Source organism: Perognathus longimembris, chromosome 17 (genome assembly GCF_023159225.1).
Source record: "Perognathus longimembris pacificus isolate PPM17 chromosome 17, ASM2315922v1, whole genome shotgun sequence".
NCBI lineage: Eukaryota > Metazoa > Chordata > Mammalia > Rodentia > Heteromyidae > Perognathus > Perognathus longimembris.
The window spans coordinates 12,872,780-12,886,640 of NC_063177.1; the positions used below are offsets into that span (position 1 = coordinate 12,872,780).

Below are 13,861 nucleotides of genomic sequence, written 5' to 3' on the forward strand. Positions count from 1 at the left end.
TTATGCTAATTTGTTAGAGAAAATAATACACCCAATTATTGTTTTCATTAGTGTTTCTTTAACCATAAGTGAGGTGGAACATCTTTCCACTATTTGTACTTTTTTTTTGCTAGTCCTGGGCCTTCGACTCAGGGCCTGAGCACTGTCCCTGGCTTCTTTTTGCTCAAGGCTAGCACTCTGCCACTTGAACCACAGTGACACTTCTGGCCATTTTCTGTATATGTGGTGCTGGGGAATTGAACTCAGGGCTTCATGTATATGAGGCAAGCACTCTTGCCACTAGGCCACATTCCCAGCCCTGTACTTCTTTTTATGTGAGCTACATATTCTTTTTCTTATAGACTTATATAAATTCCTCTAATGAAGCCCTTTGATGCATATATTGCAAATATTTCCTCTTTTTACAAAGCACTTTATATATTTATGTGATTACATTTTCATGTATTCCTCTATAATTTTGTGTTTGTTCCTACTTAGAAACATGCAAGGCTGAGACTACAAATGAACTCTCTTGCTATTTCTTCTTTTTGTATTTTCATGGCTTCCTTTTTTTTTGGCCAGTCCTGGGCCTTGGACTCAGGGCCTGAGCACTGTCCCTGGCTTCTTCCCGCTCAAGGCTAGCACTCTGCCACTTGAGCCACAGCGCCGCTTCTGGCCGTTTTATGTATATGTGGTGCTGGGGAATCGAACCTAGGGCCTCGTGTATCCGAGGCAGGCACTCTTGCCACTAGGCTATATCCCCAGCCCCATGGCTTCCTTTTTATATATTTAAATCTTGCCTCCATTTGGCTAGTTTTTTTTTTTTTTTTTGGCCAGTCCTGGGCCTTGGAATCAGGGCCTGAGCACCATCCCTGGCTTCTTCCCGTTCAAGGCTAGCACTCTGCCACCTGAGCCACAGCGCCCCTTCTGGCCGTTTTCCATATATGTGATGCTGGGGAATCGAACAGAGAGCTTCATGTGTAGGAGGCACTCTTGCCACTAGGCCATATTCCCAGCCCTCCATTTAGAATTTATCTTAATGAGAGAAATGAGATCTTGATCTAGATTTACTTTTTTCCTAAGGCTTTGACACACTCTCCCCTTCCCTCTTCCTTTCCCTTCCTGAACCTTCTTCTCCCACCCATCCCCCCATGATCCTCTCTCGTCTTTTCTTCTTCTTATCCCTTCCTATGTGTATGTTCTAGCACTGAACTACACTCCCAGCCCCTAAATCACTTTTTTTGTAATTTATTTATTAATTAAACACAAATTTTTTGACAAGGTGTTATGCAAAAAGGGTACAGTTACATAGTAGGGCGTATGTACATTTCTTGTGATATCTTACACCCTGTTTTTCCTAAGTCACTTTTTAAGGAACTCTCCATCTGGATATTTACCCTATAATAAATCCACCAGTTCATCCTGGGTTTTCTTTGTTGTTTCACTGTTACTTATGGTTATCCTTTGATTGCTATTCTTCAGAATTTTCTGGTTATTGTAGGGTATTTCTTCTTCTTCTCCTTTTTTTTGCCAGTCCTCGTTCTTGAGCTCAGGGCCTGAGCACTGTCCCTGGCTTCTATTTGCTCAAGGCTAGCACCCTACCACTCTACCACTAGCTTTGAGCCACAGCACCACTTCTGGCTTTTTCTATATATGTGGTGCTGAGGAATTGAACCCAGGGCTTTATGTATATGAGGCAAGCACTCTCACTAGGCCATATCCTAGCCCCATGAGTATTTTATTCTTCTAGATCATGGTTGGATTCTCAACAGCAGTACCACTGACAGCTAGGAAGGATAATTGATGGGGACTGTTCAGTGCCTTGTAAGATGTTTAGCAACATCTGTCCGCTAGAGATCAGTACCACCTCCCAGTTGTGACAACCAAAAATGTCTTCAGATGCTCTTTTTCAGAGTTGAGATGAGTAGCCTTCTGAGACCTTCAATACTTTTGGGCTCCCTCATACCTGTACTGCTCTTCAAGCGGCTCTCTGTGAGCTCAGAGATGGCTCCTGTTGTCACAGTCTTCTTCAATCGTGCTGTCCCTGATGAGGCAGTACTACCAGGTTTGTCCAGCATGTCCTCACTACTGGCCCTCTTGAGCTAGAGAGAGGTTGGAAGGAAAAGAAGATGATGAAGAGACTATTTTCATAGACCAACATATGCTTGAGCAGAACTAGAGGCCCAGGGGTGTGGCTATACTGAGGGAAGTCTGAACACTCTGATGGTGTGAAGTAAGAACCCACAAAGCTTATTACTTCAGTTATTTATACGCCAAGGGATGATCTTCCTTAACTGCTTCCAAGAGCAGAGTAAGACTCACCTCCTCATGCTTCAATATAGTGGCCTCCCCTATGTGCACTGGATGCCTGAAATCCGGGCAGCACTAAATTCTACATAGGTGTTGTTTCATTCCTATTTTAGATTTTGACAACCTCAGCATACATGTTTTTTCCTATCTAAGTTAAGCTCTTTCACCTTTTCCCTGAAAGGAATCAGTATATGTTGCATTCAAATTGCCAATATGGCTATTCCTGAATTTCAAGCCATGATTAAGTAAAATAATGAAAACCTTGATCCCAAGAGCCCAAGCAGTGAGATTCCAGGACAGCTTATGTGATAACTGTGATAACTGAGTGGTTGGGTGGCACATACAGCATGGTTATGGCCAACAAAGCCATGATTTACATCCTTGGCAGAATGGCAACTTCATCATGCTACTCACAATGTCATGTAGCTTAAAGCCTGTGGATTATTTCTTGAATTCCATTTCATATTTGGGCACCATGGCTAAACTGAGATTATGGAAAGTGAAATTGATAAGGGGTGCTATGGTAACAAGTGGTACAAAAAATCTGCTTTCCTGTTTGGGAAAAAGAAGTGTTATAAGTACAAAACCCAGAGGAAAACAATCCACAAAAATTCAGGAACAACAAAATATGGCTTATCATATGCATCAGGAGGAAGCAGAGAAGAAGAAATAATATGAATGTCTATCATGTACTCAATACAAGGCACTCTGTATATTATCTCATACAGAAAATGGATTCAAAGGTAAGAAAGAAACTTGCTTGGAGGCTGGAGAGACACTCTTATGGACTGACAGGAAGAAAGCAGAACACCTCTAGTCCTTATCAAAAAGCAGTAAGACAGGCTGGGGATATAGCCTAGTGGCAAGAGTGCCTGCCTCGGATACACGAGGCCCTAGGTTCGATTCCCCAGCACCACATATACATAAAACGGCCAGAAGCGGCGCTGTGGCTCAAGTGGCAGAGTGCTAGCCTTGAGCGGGAAGAAGCCAGGGACAGTACTCAGGCCCTGAGTCCAAGGCCCAGGACTGGCCAAAAAAAAAAAAAAAAAGCAGTAAGACAAACATTTGCTAAAAGGTACCAAAGTCTGAGAAGGATTCCTAAATTAGTTCATGCTTATAGTCTAGATAGGTTCTTTTAGCACAAATTAGCAAAACTACAAATAAATCTATCAATAACTGCTAAGTCTTCTCTAAAGAATACTACTACAAGATAGGTGCTGGTCAGCCCCACTTTTGGGCATCTACCCAAAAGATTACAAACAAGAACACACTAAAGCCACCAGCACAACAATGTTCATCGCAGCACAATTTGTCATAGCTAAAATATGGAACCAACCCAGATGCCCCTCAGTAGACGAATGGATCAGGAAAATGTGGTACATATACACAATGGAATTTTATGCCTCTATCAGAAAGAATGGCATTGCCCCATTCATAAGGAAATGGAAGAACTTGGAAAAAATTATACTAAGTGAAGTGAGCCAGTCCCAAAGAAATATGGACTCTATGGTTTTCCTCATAGGGAATAGTTAGCACAGGTTTAGGCTAGTCACAGCAGAGGATCACAAGAGCCTAATAGCTATGCCCTTATGAACACATAAGATGATGCTAAGTGAAATGAACTCCATGTTATGGAAATGACTGTTAAATCACTGTTGTAATTACTTTCAACATGCCATGTGTAACCATAGCTTCTTTTCCTTTTTTTTTTTTGCCAGTCCTGGGCTTGGACTCAGGGCCTGAGCACTGTCCCTGGCTTCTTTTTGCTCAAGGCTAGCACTCTGCCACTGGAGTCACAGTGCCACTTCTGGCCATTTTGTGTATATGTGGTGCTGGGGAATCGAACCCAGGGCTTCAAGTATCCGAGGCAAACGCTCTTGCCACTAGGCCATATCCCCAGCCCCTTATAGCTTCTTTTCTTGATGATCCTCTTGTATCTCCTTCCTGTGGTTGTACTTGTGCTATCACTGTATCTCATCTGAGTACCCTGGATACTGTATATACTGGTATTAGAACTAGGGAAGTGAAAGGAAATATAAAAATCAAGAGACAAAGGATAAAAAGACAAATGACTCCAAAAGCAATACTTGCAAAACCATTTGGTGTAAACCAACTGAACAACTAATGGAGGGAGAGGGAAAGGGGGAGGGGGAGGGGGAATAAGGGAGGAGGTAACAAATAGTACAAGAAATGTGCCCATGGCCTAACGTATGAAACTGTAACCCCTCTGTATATCTGTTTGACAATAAGTAATTTTTTTTAAGAAAGAGAGAGATAGGTGCTGGTGGCTCGTGCCAGTAATTCTAGCCATTTGGGAGACTGTGATTAGGAGGATTGTGTGTCAAGGCCAATGCAGAAAAATCTCAACTGAGCTCACTGGTGTATTCCTGTTAACCAGGTTACAATGGGAGGCCTAAAATAGGTGGACCATAGTTCTGGCATACACCTAGGAAGAAAGAGAGAATTTATCCTCCAAAATAATGAATGCAAAAAGTGGCTGAAGGCATAGTTCAGTAACAGACTGTCTAGCAAGCACAAGGTCTTGAGATCAAACACCAGTACACACACACCCTGAGGACTAGAGACAGGCAGATGTCTAGTGCTATTTTAATAACAACTGCTATTAAATGCTGTAGCTTAGTTTAATTTGTTTGATAAAGGGATGCAAAAGAGAATCCAGGATATAAGTCCTCTATATGCCAGGTTCCCAGCAATCGCTCAGGTAGGAGGCAGTCTAGGGGTGATGGTGAAAGAAGTACACCAAGGACTATTGAGACTACAGGGGATAGATCCTATTGATCTCTTCTTAGCTGTACAACTGCACTCTGCTTCCTCGACTCTAAAATGAAAAAAACAACAACATTTCTATCTTTAGTATTGTGCCTTTAAGGACTCAAAGCACTTAAGAACATAGAGAAGCAGAGTGGGGAAGGTGGCAGGGAATGGTTCATGCCTGCAATCCTAGCTACTCAAGAGGCTGAGATCTGAGGATCACAGTTATAAGCCAGCCCCATCAGGAAAGTCTGTTAAATTCTTAGCTCCAATTAAACATCAAAAAGCCTGAAGTGCAGCAGTAGCTCAAGTGGAAGAGTACCAGCTTTGAATGAAAAAGCTAAGGGATAGCATCCTGAGTTCAAGCCTCAGTTCTCTCTCTCTCTCTCTCTCTCTCTCTCTCTCTCTCTCTCTCTCTCTCAGACAGACACACACACATACACACACACAAAGAATATTAGTGGATATTGTCATCTTTTTCTTCACCATCTTCATTTGTTATTGTCGCAACCATCAGCGTCATAATTGCAAACATGGTTGTCTGGTTGAACTCAGGCAGAGAGCACCAGCTTTGCTGTCTGAATGTCTAACAAGTCTTTTTCCCAAAGATGATTCTCCAGGCTGCAAGCAATGGAAGCAACTTCATATTTACAAACAAACAAACAAAAAAAGAAACTGGAGCATAAAGAACAGTAAGCCCACCTTATCTGGGGAGTTATCACATGCAGTTTTGACCAAGCATAGTTTTTAAAAATAAGGAAATAAAAAATCAAAAGAAATTTCAAGCTAGGTGCTGGTGGCTTAAATCTGTAATTCTTGCTACTATTCAGGAGGCTGAGATTTGAGGATCAAGGTTTGAAGCCAACCTTGGCAGACAAATCTGAGAGACTTTTATTTCCAATTATCCAGCAAAAAGAAACTTGTACTAGAGGAATGGCTCAAGTGATAGAGCACCAGCCATAACCAAGAAAACCTGAGCAATAACACAAGATCTTGAGTTGCAAACCCCAGTACACACATACACACATGTGTGCGCATGCACACAAGTACATATGTGTACACACATGCACAAATTAACATAAATTTTGAATTCCCACAAGCACATTACACAGTTCAGTTGATGTGGAGCATTGCCAATCCAGAGTTACTGCCAGTTGTATTTAAGTTATGGTATGATCTGTTGAGTGTTTCCTTGCCCTGGGTTTTGTGAATATATGTCTTCCAAAAATCAAATGGTGCCCAAATACCAAGGGAGAAGTTAATGGGCTTCATTTAAGTGATACCTTCACCTCCTCAGTAGCTGCCAAAGCAGAGCTTTCCTTCTTTTTTTGTTGTTATTGTTTTTGTTTTGGTGCTGGGGATGGAACCCAGGGCCTCACTCATGCTGAGCTGCACCCCACAGCCAGCAGAGCTTTTAAGGGGAGCCCTTGATTTCCTCTGCACCATCCACAAGGAAGAAAAAAATTGACCATATAGAAGCTTATCCAAGATGTAAACCATAAAGGCTACAAACTGGTCATGGCTGTCCTTGGAAACTAGTTTTTGGATGCAACACCAAACAGGGAAAGCCACTAGCTTCAATTACTAATTCGTGTTCTTTCTCTATTCAAGGCTGCATTTTTGGCATTGTTTCCTGGTCACCCCACGCAGCCTTAGCACCACTAGAGATTTCTGGCTTGTTACAGAAGATCCTAGTGAGGGCTTTAATGTTGTTTGACAAATTTCCTAAGTGTTTTCATTAGCAGTTTCCATGATATTTAAGCTGCTGAGCACCTGCATTTGAATGCTTACAAAGGGAAAAAGTTAAATACCTCAAAGATTAAAGGAACCAAGAAGTTCCTCTCCATTTCACAAAGATGAGAGAAAACTGGAAGCTCCAGCATCATCAGCCACAAAAAAAATCTAGGTATCCAGGGGTCAGTAGCATGCTACAGTGGCACAGTGATCCTCAACACAAGAACAGCCATTAAGTGTTTGATGAGGGGCTGGGAATATGGCCTAGTGGGAGAGCACTTATCTTGCATACATGAAGCCCTGGGTTCAATTCCTCAGCACCACATATATAGAAAAAAAAGCCAGAAGTGGCGCTGTGGCTCAAGTGGTAGAGTGCTAGCCTAGAGTAGAAAAGAAACCAGGGACAGTGCTTAGGCCCTGAGTTCAAGCCCCAGGACTGGCAAAAAAAAAAAAAAAGGGTTTGATGAAACTTAGACTGCTGCCTGAATCCCCCATTCCTGGCCCACCACCAACTTTCCAGTGTCTGATTTCATGGGTCTGGTGAAGGGCCTGAGAATTTGCACTTTTAACAAGTTTCAAATCAGTGTTGATCTTTGTGGTCTACCACACTTTTTGTTTTGCCAGTCCTAGGACTTGAACTCATGTCCTAGGTGCTGTCCCTGAGCCTCTTTGTGCTCAAGGCTAGCACTCTATCACTTGAGCCACAGCGCCACTTCTGGATTTTTCTAAGTAGTTTATTGGAGATGAGTCTGAGACTTTTCTGTAGACTGGCTTTGGATCATGATCCTCAGATCTCAGCCTCCAGAGTAGCTAGGATTACAGATGTGAGCCACTGGTACCCAGCTGGTGAAAGTACCATGTTTAGAGCAGCACTGTCCATGGGAATATAATCTGAAGTACATACACGCTTTTAAATTGTCTAGTGGTCACACTTAAAAGTAAACTGAAATGCCAGGTACCAGTAGTTCATGTTTGTAATCTTAGCTACTTATGAGGCTGAGATTAGAGGATCATAGATCCAGGATTATACACAAGATCCCTATCTCAGCCCACAGCTGGGTGTGATGGTACACACATCTGTCATGCAGCTATGTGGAAGGCTGAGATCAGAAAGAACATGATTCTAGGCAATCCTGAACAGAAAAGTCCCTGGGACTCCATCTCAATGGAAAAAACTGAGCACGGTGGTATGTATCCATCTTCCCAGCTATGTAAGGAAAAATAGGAGATTGGAGGTCCAAGCATGGTAGGAGGCAGAAAGTTAGATCCTTCAAAATAACCAGTGAAAACATGAAATAGAAGCATGAGTGGTCTCTAGAGCATCTGCCTAGCAAGTGTGAGGCCTGGTACCATAAAAAAAACCTTTTTTTAAGTTCAAACCCCAGTAACACTTTTTTTTTTTCTTTCACCAGTCCTGGGGCTTGGACTCAGGGCCTGAGCACTGTCCCTGGCTTCTTTTTGCTCAAGGCTAGGACTCTGCCACTTGAGCCACAGTGCCACTTCTGGCCTTTTCTATATATGTGGTGCTGAGGAATTGAACCCAGGGCTCCATGTATACAAGGCAAGCACTCTTGCCACTAGGCCATATTCCCAGCCCCCAGTAACACTTTTTTAAAAAGTAAAATGAAATAAATAAAAATTAATAAAAATTTTCTTTAAGCAGAAGTATCCAAAATATTATCAACATACAATCAATATAATATATAAACATCTGTCACTTGAAAGGATATGGCCCGAGAAACTCATCTTTAGGCAATTTTGTTGCTTTATGAACATTACAGAGGCACTTTCATAGATGTAACCTGTGATAATTATATGCATACGTGTATATATGTGTGACATATACACAAATATATGTATATGTTCATATACATATATACACATGTATACATACATGTACACCGACATACTATATAATCTCTATGTATATGTGGATATATATACACTATATATATACTCTCTCTATATACACACACTTACCCTTTCTCTCTATATAAAATATATGCGTTTATTTCTTCCAGGGCTCTGATAAACTGAACAACAGAACACAAGACAAAACCAAGTACAGAGCAAAGGATGAAATAAGGAGATGCAGTAGTACCAGGTGGCAGCTGCCATCACATACCCTGGTTCATAGCATGCCTTTTTTTCTGGTGGTGGTATTGTGAATTGAACTCAGAGACTCATGTTTATTAGGCAGGTGCTCTTTCACTTCAATCATACCCCCAACTCTCTTTTGCTTTAGTGTGTTTATATTTTTAAATTTAATTTTTAGTTATCTTTAAGTAGTTGTATAAAGGGGTTTCAATTCAACATATCAGTTTAGAAGTACAATGTTCTTGGGGCTTGGACATTGTCCCTGAGCTCTTTTGCTCAAAGCTATCCCTCTACCACTTTGAACCACAGCTCCACTTCCACTTCCAGGTTTTTGGAGATAAGAGTCTCAAGATTTTCCTGCTCAGCCTAGCTTCAAACTGGGATCCTCATATCCCAGCTTCCTGAGTAGCTAGGATTATAGGCATGCATCATTGGTGCTGACATAGGCTATTCTTTTACACAACTGGTAGCAGAGTCACACAAGCATGTTACTAGAAACTCAAGGGTAGTTCCTTGTGCTATGACATTATGGTAACTATGAAATCACTAGGCCATAGGAATTATTCAACAACCTTAAAATCTTATGCATAAGCCTTCATCACTGACCAAAATGTTATCATGTGGCAAATGAACGTCAAATCTGGTGTAGAATTGTGTGTGTGTGTGTGTGTGTGTGTGTGCTGATTTGAACTCAGGACCTACACTCTCACTTAGCTTTTTTTGAATTCAAGTATGGTGCTCTATCACTTGAACCACACCTCTACTTCTGGCTTTTTTTCTGGCTAATTGGAGATAAGAGACCCTTGGATTTATATGCCTGGGCTGGCTTCAAACCTTGATCCTTGGGCTGGGGATATAGCCTAGTGGCAAGAGTGCCTGCCTCATATACACGAGGCCCTAGGTTCGATTCCCCAGCACCACATATACAGAAAACGGCCAGAAGCGGCGCTGTGGCTCAAGTGGCAGAGTGCTAGCCTTGAGCGGGAAGAAGCCAGGGACAGTGCTCAGGCCCTGAGTCCAAGGCCCAGGACTGGCCAAAAAAAAAAAAAAAAACAAAAAAAACCTTGATCCTCAGATCTCAGCCTCCTGGATAACTAGAATTATAGGTATGAGCCACTGGCACCCAGTGACCTGCACCTTCCAAGTGGCCAGAATGGGTTGGCCTGTACAACCAGAGTACTCCTGGTACCCAAACATGTTGAGGAAGAGGTTCATCAGCATCCCATTGTGGGGTCTGTATCCTCTACCCGATTCTTTCACTGCAGGTACAGTGAAACTGGGTATTGAATTGGGTACTAAATTCTGCTTTTGGTGGACTTGATTCAGTTTCCTGTTTTTGACCAGTTAAAACATAATGCATGCATTTACTTTAAAGTGGATAAAGTAAAACGTTTACTGGTACAGTCCAGTTGGTAGTATATAAGTGTTCCTTGCATGATTCAACTTCCCTCTGTGCTCAAAATTTCTCATAGTAAACTATCTGGGAGAGAAACTTTTCTTGCTTTTTCTGACAACCACCACTTCCTCTTTTTCTCTTCTGGATTTTCAGTCATCTTCCTCTACCTACAACCTCAGTAGAAAGATATGGTCAGCACAGAGGAACAGGACAAGGGTGACAAAGGGGACAGGCATGATTCAGTTCCTTCTGCTGTTCTTTCTCCTCAGTCCTGTCACTCTTTCTAAAAAATCAAGCTGAGAGAGCCCAAGAATCAGAAAGGAGAGCAATAAGCTTCAAACAGAAGTATTTGCAATGAGTTACCAAAACACCAACTTGTCCCCAGGAAAGTCTTGCCCTTCAGAACTTTCTCCTTTTTCTTTCCATCTTTCTTTCCTTTTCTTCCCTTTTTCTCTCCTTTCTTTTCTTCTTCTTCTTCTTCTTCTTCTTCTTCTTCTTCTTCTTCTTCTTCTTCTTCTTCTTCTTCTTCTTCTTCTTCTTCTTCTTTCTCTCTCTCTCTTCCTCTCTCTTTGTCTCTCTCTCTCTTTCCTTTACCCTGCTGGGTTTAAAATTCAAAGCCTGACACTTGCTAAGCAGGCCCTCTACCTCTAAGCCATGCCTCTACCCCTGTCTCACAATGGTTAAGACAAGTCTTGTTCTTTGCCTAAGTCATGCTTGGACTATGACCCAACTATTTTAGGCTATCATTGCTGAGGTGACTGGCATATACCACCGATTCCAGTTTTCTTCTGCTGAAATAGAATCTTGTGGACTTTTCTGCCCAGGCTGGACGGGAACCATTATCCTCCAAGCCTGAGAGCTTAGGGTGACAGTTGTAGACTACTGTACTCAGGGTTAAGAAGGGTCTCGTAAACTTTTCTGCCTAGGCTCACCTCAAATTTCAATTCTCCCATTATCAGCCTCCTAAGTAGGTAGGGTTACAGGCTTGAGCCACTGATACATGGCTGAACTTTTTTTTTTTTTTTTTTTGCCAGTCCTGGGCCTTGGACTCAGGGCCTGAGCACTGTCCCTGGCTTCTTTTTGCTCAGGGCTAGCACTCTGCCACTTGAGTCACAATGCCACTTCTGGCCATTTTCTATATATGTGGTGCTGGGGAATTGAACCTAGGGCCTCATGTATACGGAGCAAGCACTCTTGCCACTAGCTGGCTGAACTTTTTCTTTTCTTTTTTCTTACTATTTTATTTATGTTCCTAGGACTGGAACTCTTAGTTAAAATATACATTATACCTTTAGCGAGGTTTTTTCCTCCTACTTTTTAATTAAATTTTATTGACAAGATGATATACAGGGGCTGGGGATATGGCTTAGTGGCAAGAGCGCTTGCCTCATATACATGAGGCCCTGGGTTCAATTCCCCAGCACCACATATACAGAAAATGGCCAGAAGTGGCACTGTGGCTCAAGTGGCAGAGTGCTAGCCTTGAGCAAAAGGAAGCCAGGGACAGTGCTCAGGCCCTGAGTCCGAGGCCTAGGACTGGCAAAAAAAAAAAAAAAGATGATATACAGAGGGGGTACAGTTACATAATAAGGTCGTGAGTACATTTCTTGTCATATTTGTTACACCCTACCTCATTTTTCTTTCCCTTCCCTAGTTCAGGTAAGCATATATACAATATCCAGTGTACCAAAATCATATACAGTAACCACATGGGTATGCCAAAGGAAGTTAACCTACTATATTAAACATAACGACAACAATAAAATCCTCCTGTTTCCTTCTCTTGGAGTTCATTTTGCTTAGCCTCATTTTATAGAATCATTTGTATATACCTAATGAGCTACTGTGATCCCCTGATAGGTCTATCCTAGACCTTTTTATGTTTGTTTAGTAATTGTTTGGTTTTAGATACATAATATAAAGTCACTGACCCAAACATGTGGAAATACCATTTGAAAAGAAGTTTACAGATCTGATCTTCTCCCCTCCTCCCTAACAATCATATATCAAGGAGACCATGCGCCTTTGTTCTGTGTTCTAGGCTTGTCTCACTCAATATTATTTGTTCAAGATCTGACCATTTCCCTGTGAGTGCCATTATTTTATCATTTCTAATTGCTATGTAGTATTCCATTGTGTACAGGTACCACATTTTTTGGATCCATTGATCTGTAGTGGGGCATCTGGGCTGTTTCCATGTTTTGGCTATTGTGAATTGTGCAGCGATAAACATGGATGTGCAGATGTCTTTATGGTATCCTGGGACCTGTTGTTCAGGATAGATGCCTAGGAGTGGTATGGCTGGGTCATAGGGTATGTCTTTGCTGAGTTTTTCTGAGGAACCTCCATACTGTTGGCTGAACTTTTTCTTAAACACTACTTTAAAAATATTTTAGCAGCTGGGAATATGGCCTAGTGGTAGAGTGCTTGCCTCACATACATGAAGCCCTGGGTTCAATTCCCCAGCCACCACATATATAGAAAACGGCCAGAAGTGGCGCTGTGGCTCCAGTGGTAGAGTGCTAGCCTTGAGCAAAAGGAAACCAGGGACAGTGCTCTGGCCCTGAGTTCAAGCCCCAGGACTGGCAAAAAAAAAAAAATTAGCAAGCCAAGTGGTGCACAACTATAACCCCAGCACTTAGGAGGCTTAAGAAGGAAGATCTCAAGTTTGAGGGAAGCCTGGGATGCATAGTGAGACCCTGTCAAAAAAAATCCATACTTTATTGATAAATACATTGAATGTGTTCAATTTATTATTGGTGGAATATAACTATTCATTAAAAAATCTAAGTCAAAATGTGCTAGTAGGTGAAAGAATAAAAATCATAGTAATGATGGTTGAATACAGGATAAGAGAAAAATAAAGTCATGTGTCAGATGTTCATGGCAAAGTAAACATTATTTGCTACTCTGAAACCAAGAAGGACAAGTCCTGGACACAGCTCCAATGCTGCTAAGTGGCAGAGCCCAGATTCCCAGATAATGGGAGACAAAGGCTTCAATAAACACGGAGTGCCCACTGGATAGCAGGCAGGAGGAAATTTTTTAAGGTTTAGGGTCAGAGCTGTTGACAACTGTAAAGCAGATAGCTTCCCTCCCCTTCCCCCCACTGAGCTTCTATTCCAGCCTGGGGAGGCAGATACTAAATCACCTGGTACTAATGATGGTGTAAATACTGAGAGGGACACTATGGCAGGGTGAGAAAGGGAATGGAAGTCATGGGCTTTGCACAGAGTAATCAGGAACAACATCTCTGATAATGTGCCCACTAGTCATAAGATAAGACAAACATGTTGTTATGGGAGTGTACCTGGCATATCTGAGGGACTGTCATCATGGTCACCAGAGACTACATGGACAATACTCTCAGAGCTCAGGAACAGAGGAGCGTAATACTCTCAGAAAGGGAATAGAGTTGTACCTTGAGGGCATCACAGGCCACTTGAAGGACACCTTGCTTTTCACTTTGAGTGAATGGAGAGAGCCCTAGAGAGTTTTCAGCAGAAAAGTGCTGTGATTTGTATGTTCAAAGAACTATTTTGGCTTCTGGTAAGAATAGCATGTACAGCATAA

The 13,861-nt window shown here is 42.0% G+C and overlaps 1 protein-coding gene across 7 annotated transcripts in view; it reads right to left on the reverse strand.

Moving 5' to 3' along the window:
• Positions 1-13,861, reverse strand: part of Specc1 (sperm antigen with calponin homology and coiled-coil domains 1) — a 273,509-nt gene that overhangs the window by 177,395 nt on the left and 82,253 nt on the right. For all 7 annotated transcript variants that reach the window (XM_048366744.1, XM_048366746.1, XM_048366743.1 and 4 more), the window contains one exon: positions 1,946-2,081. In XM_048366744.1, the coding sequence (XP_048222701.1) occupies positions 1,946-2,081 (136 nt within the window). The remainder of the gene's footprint in view (positions 1-1,945; positions 2,082-13,861) is intronic.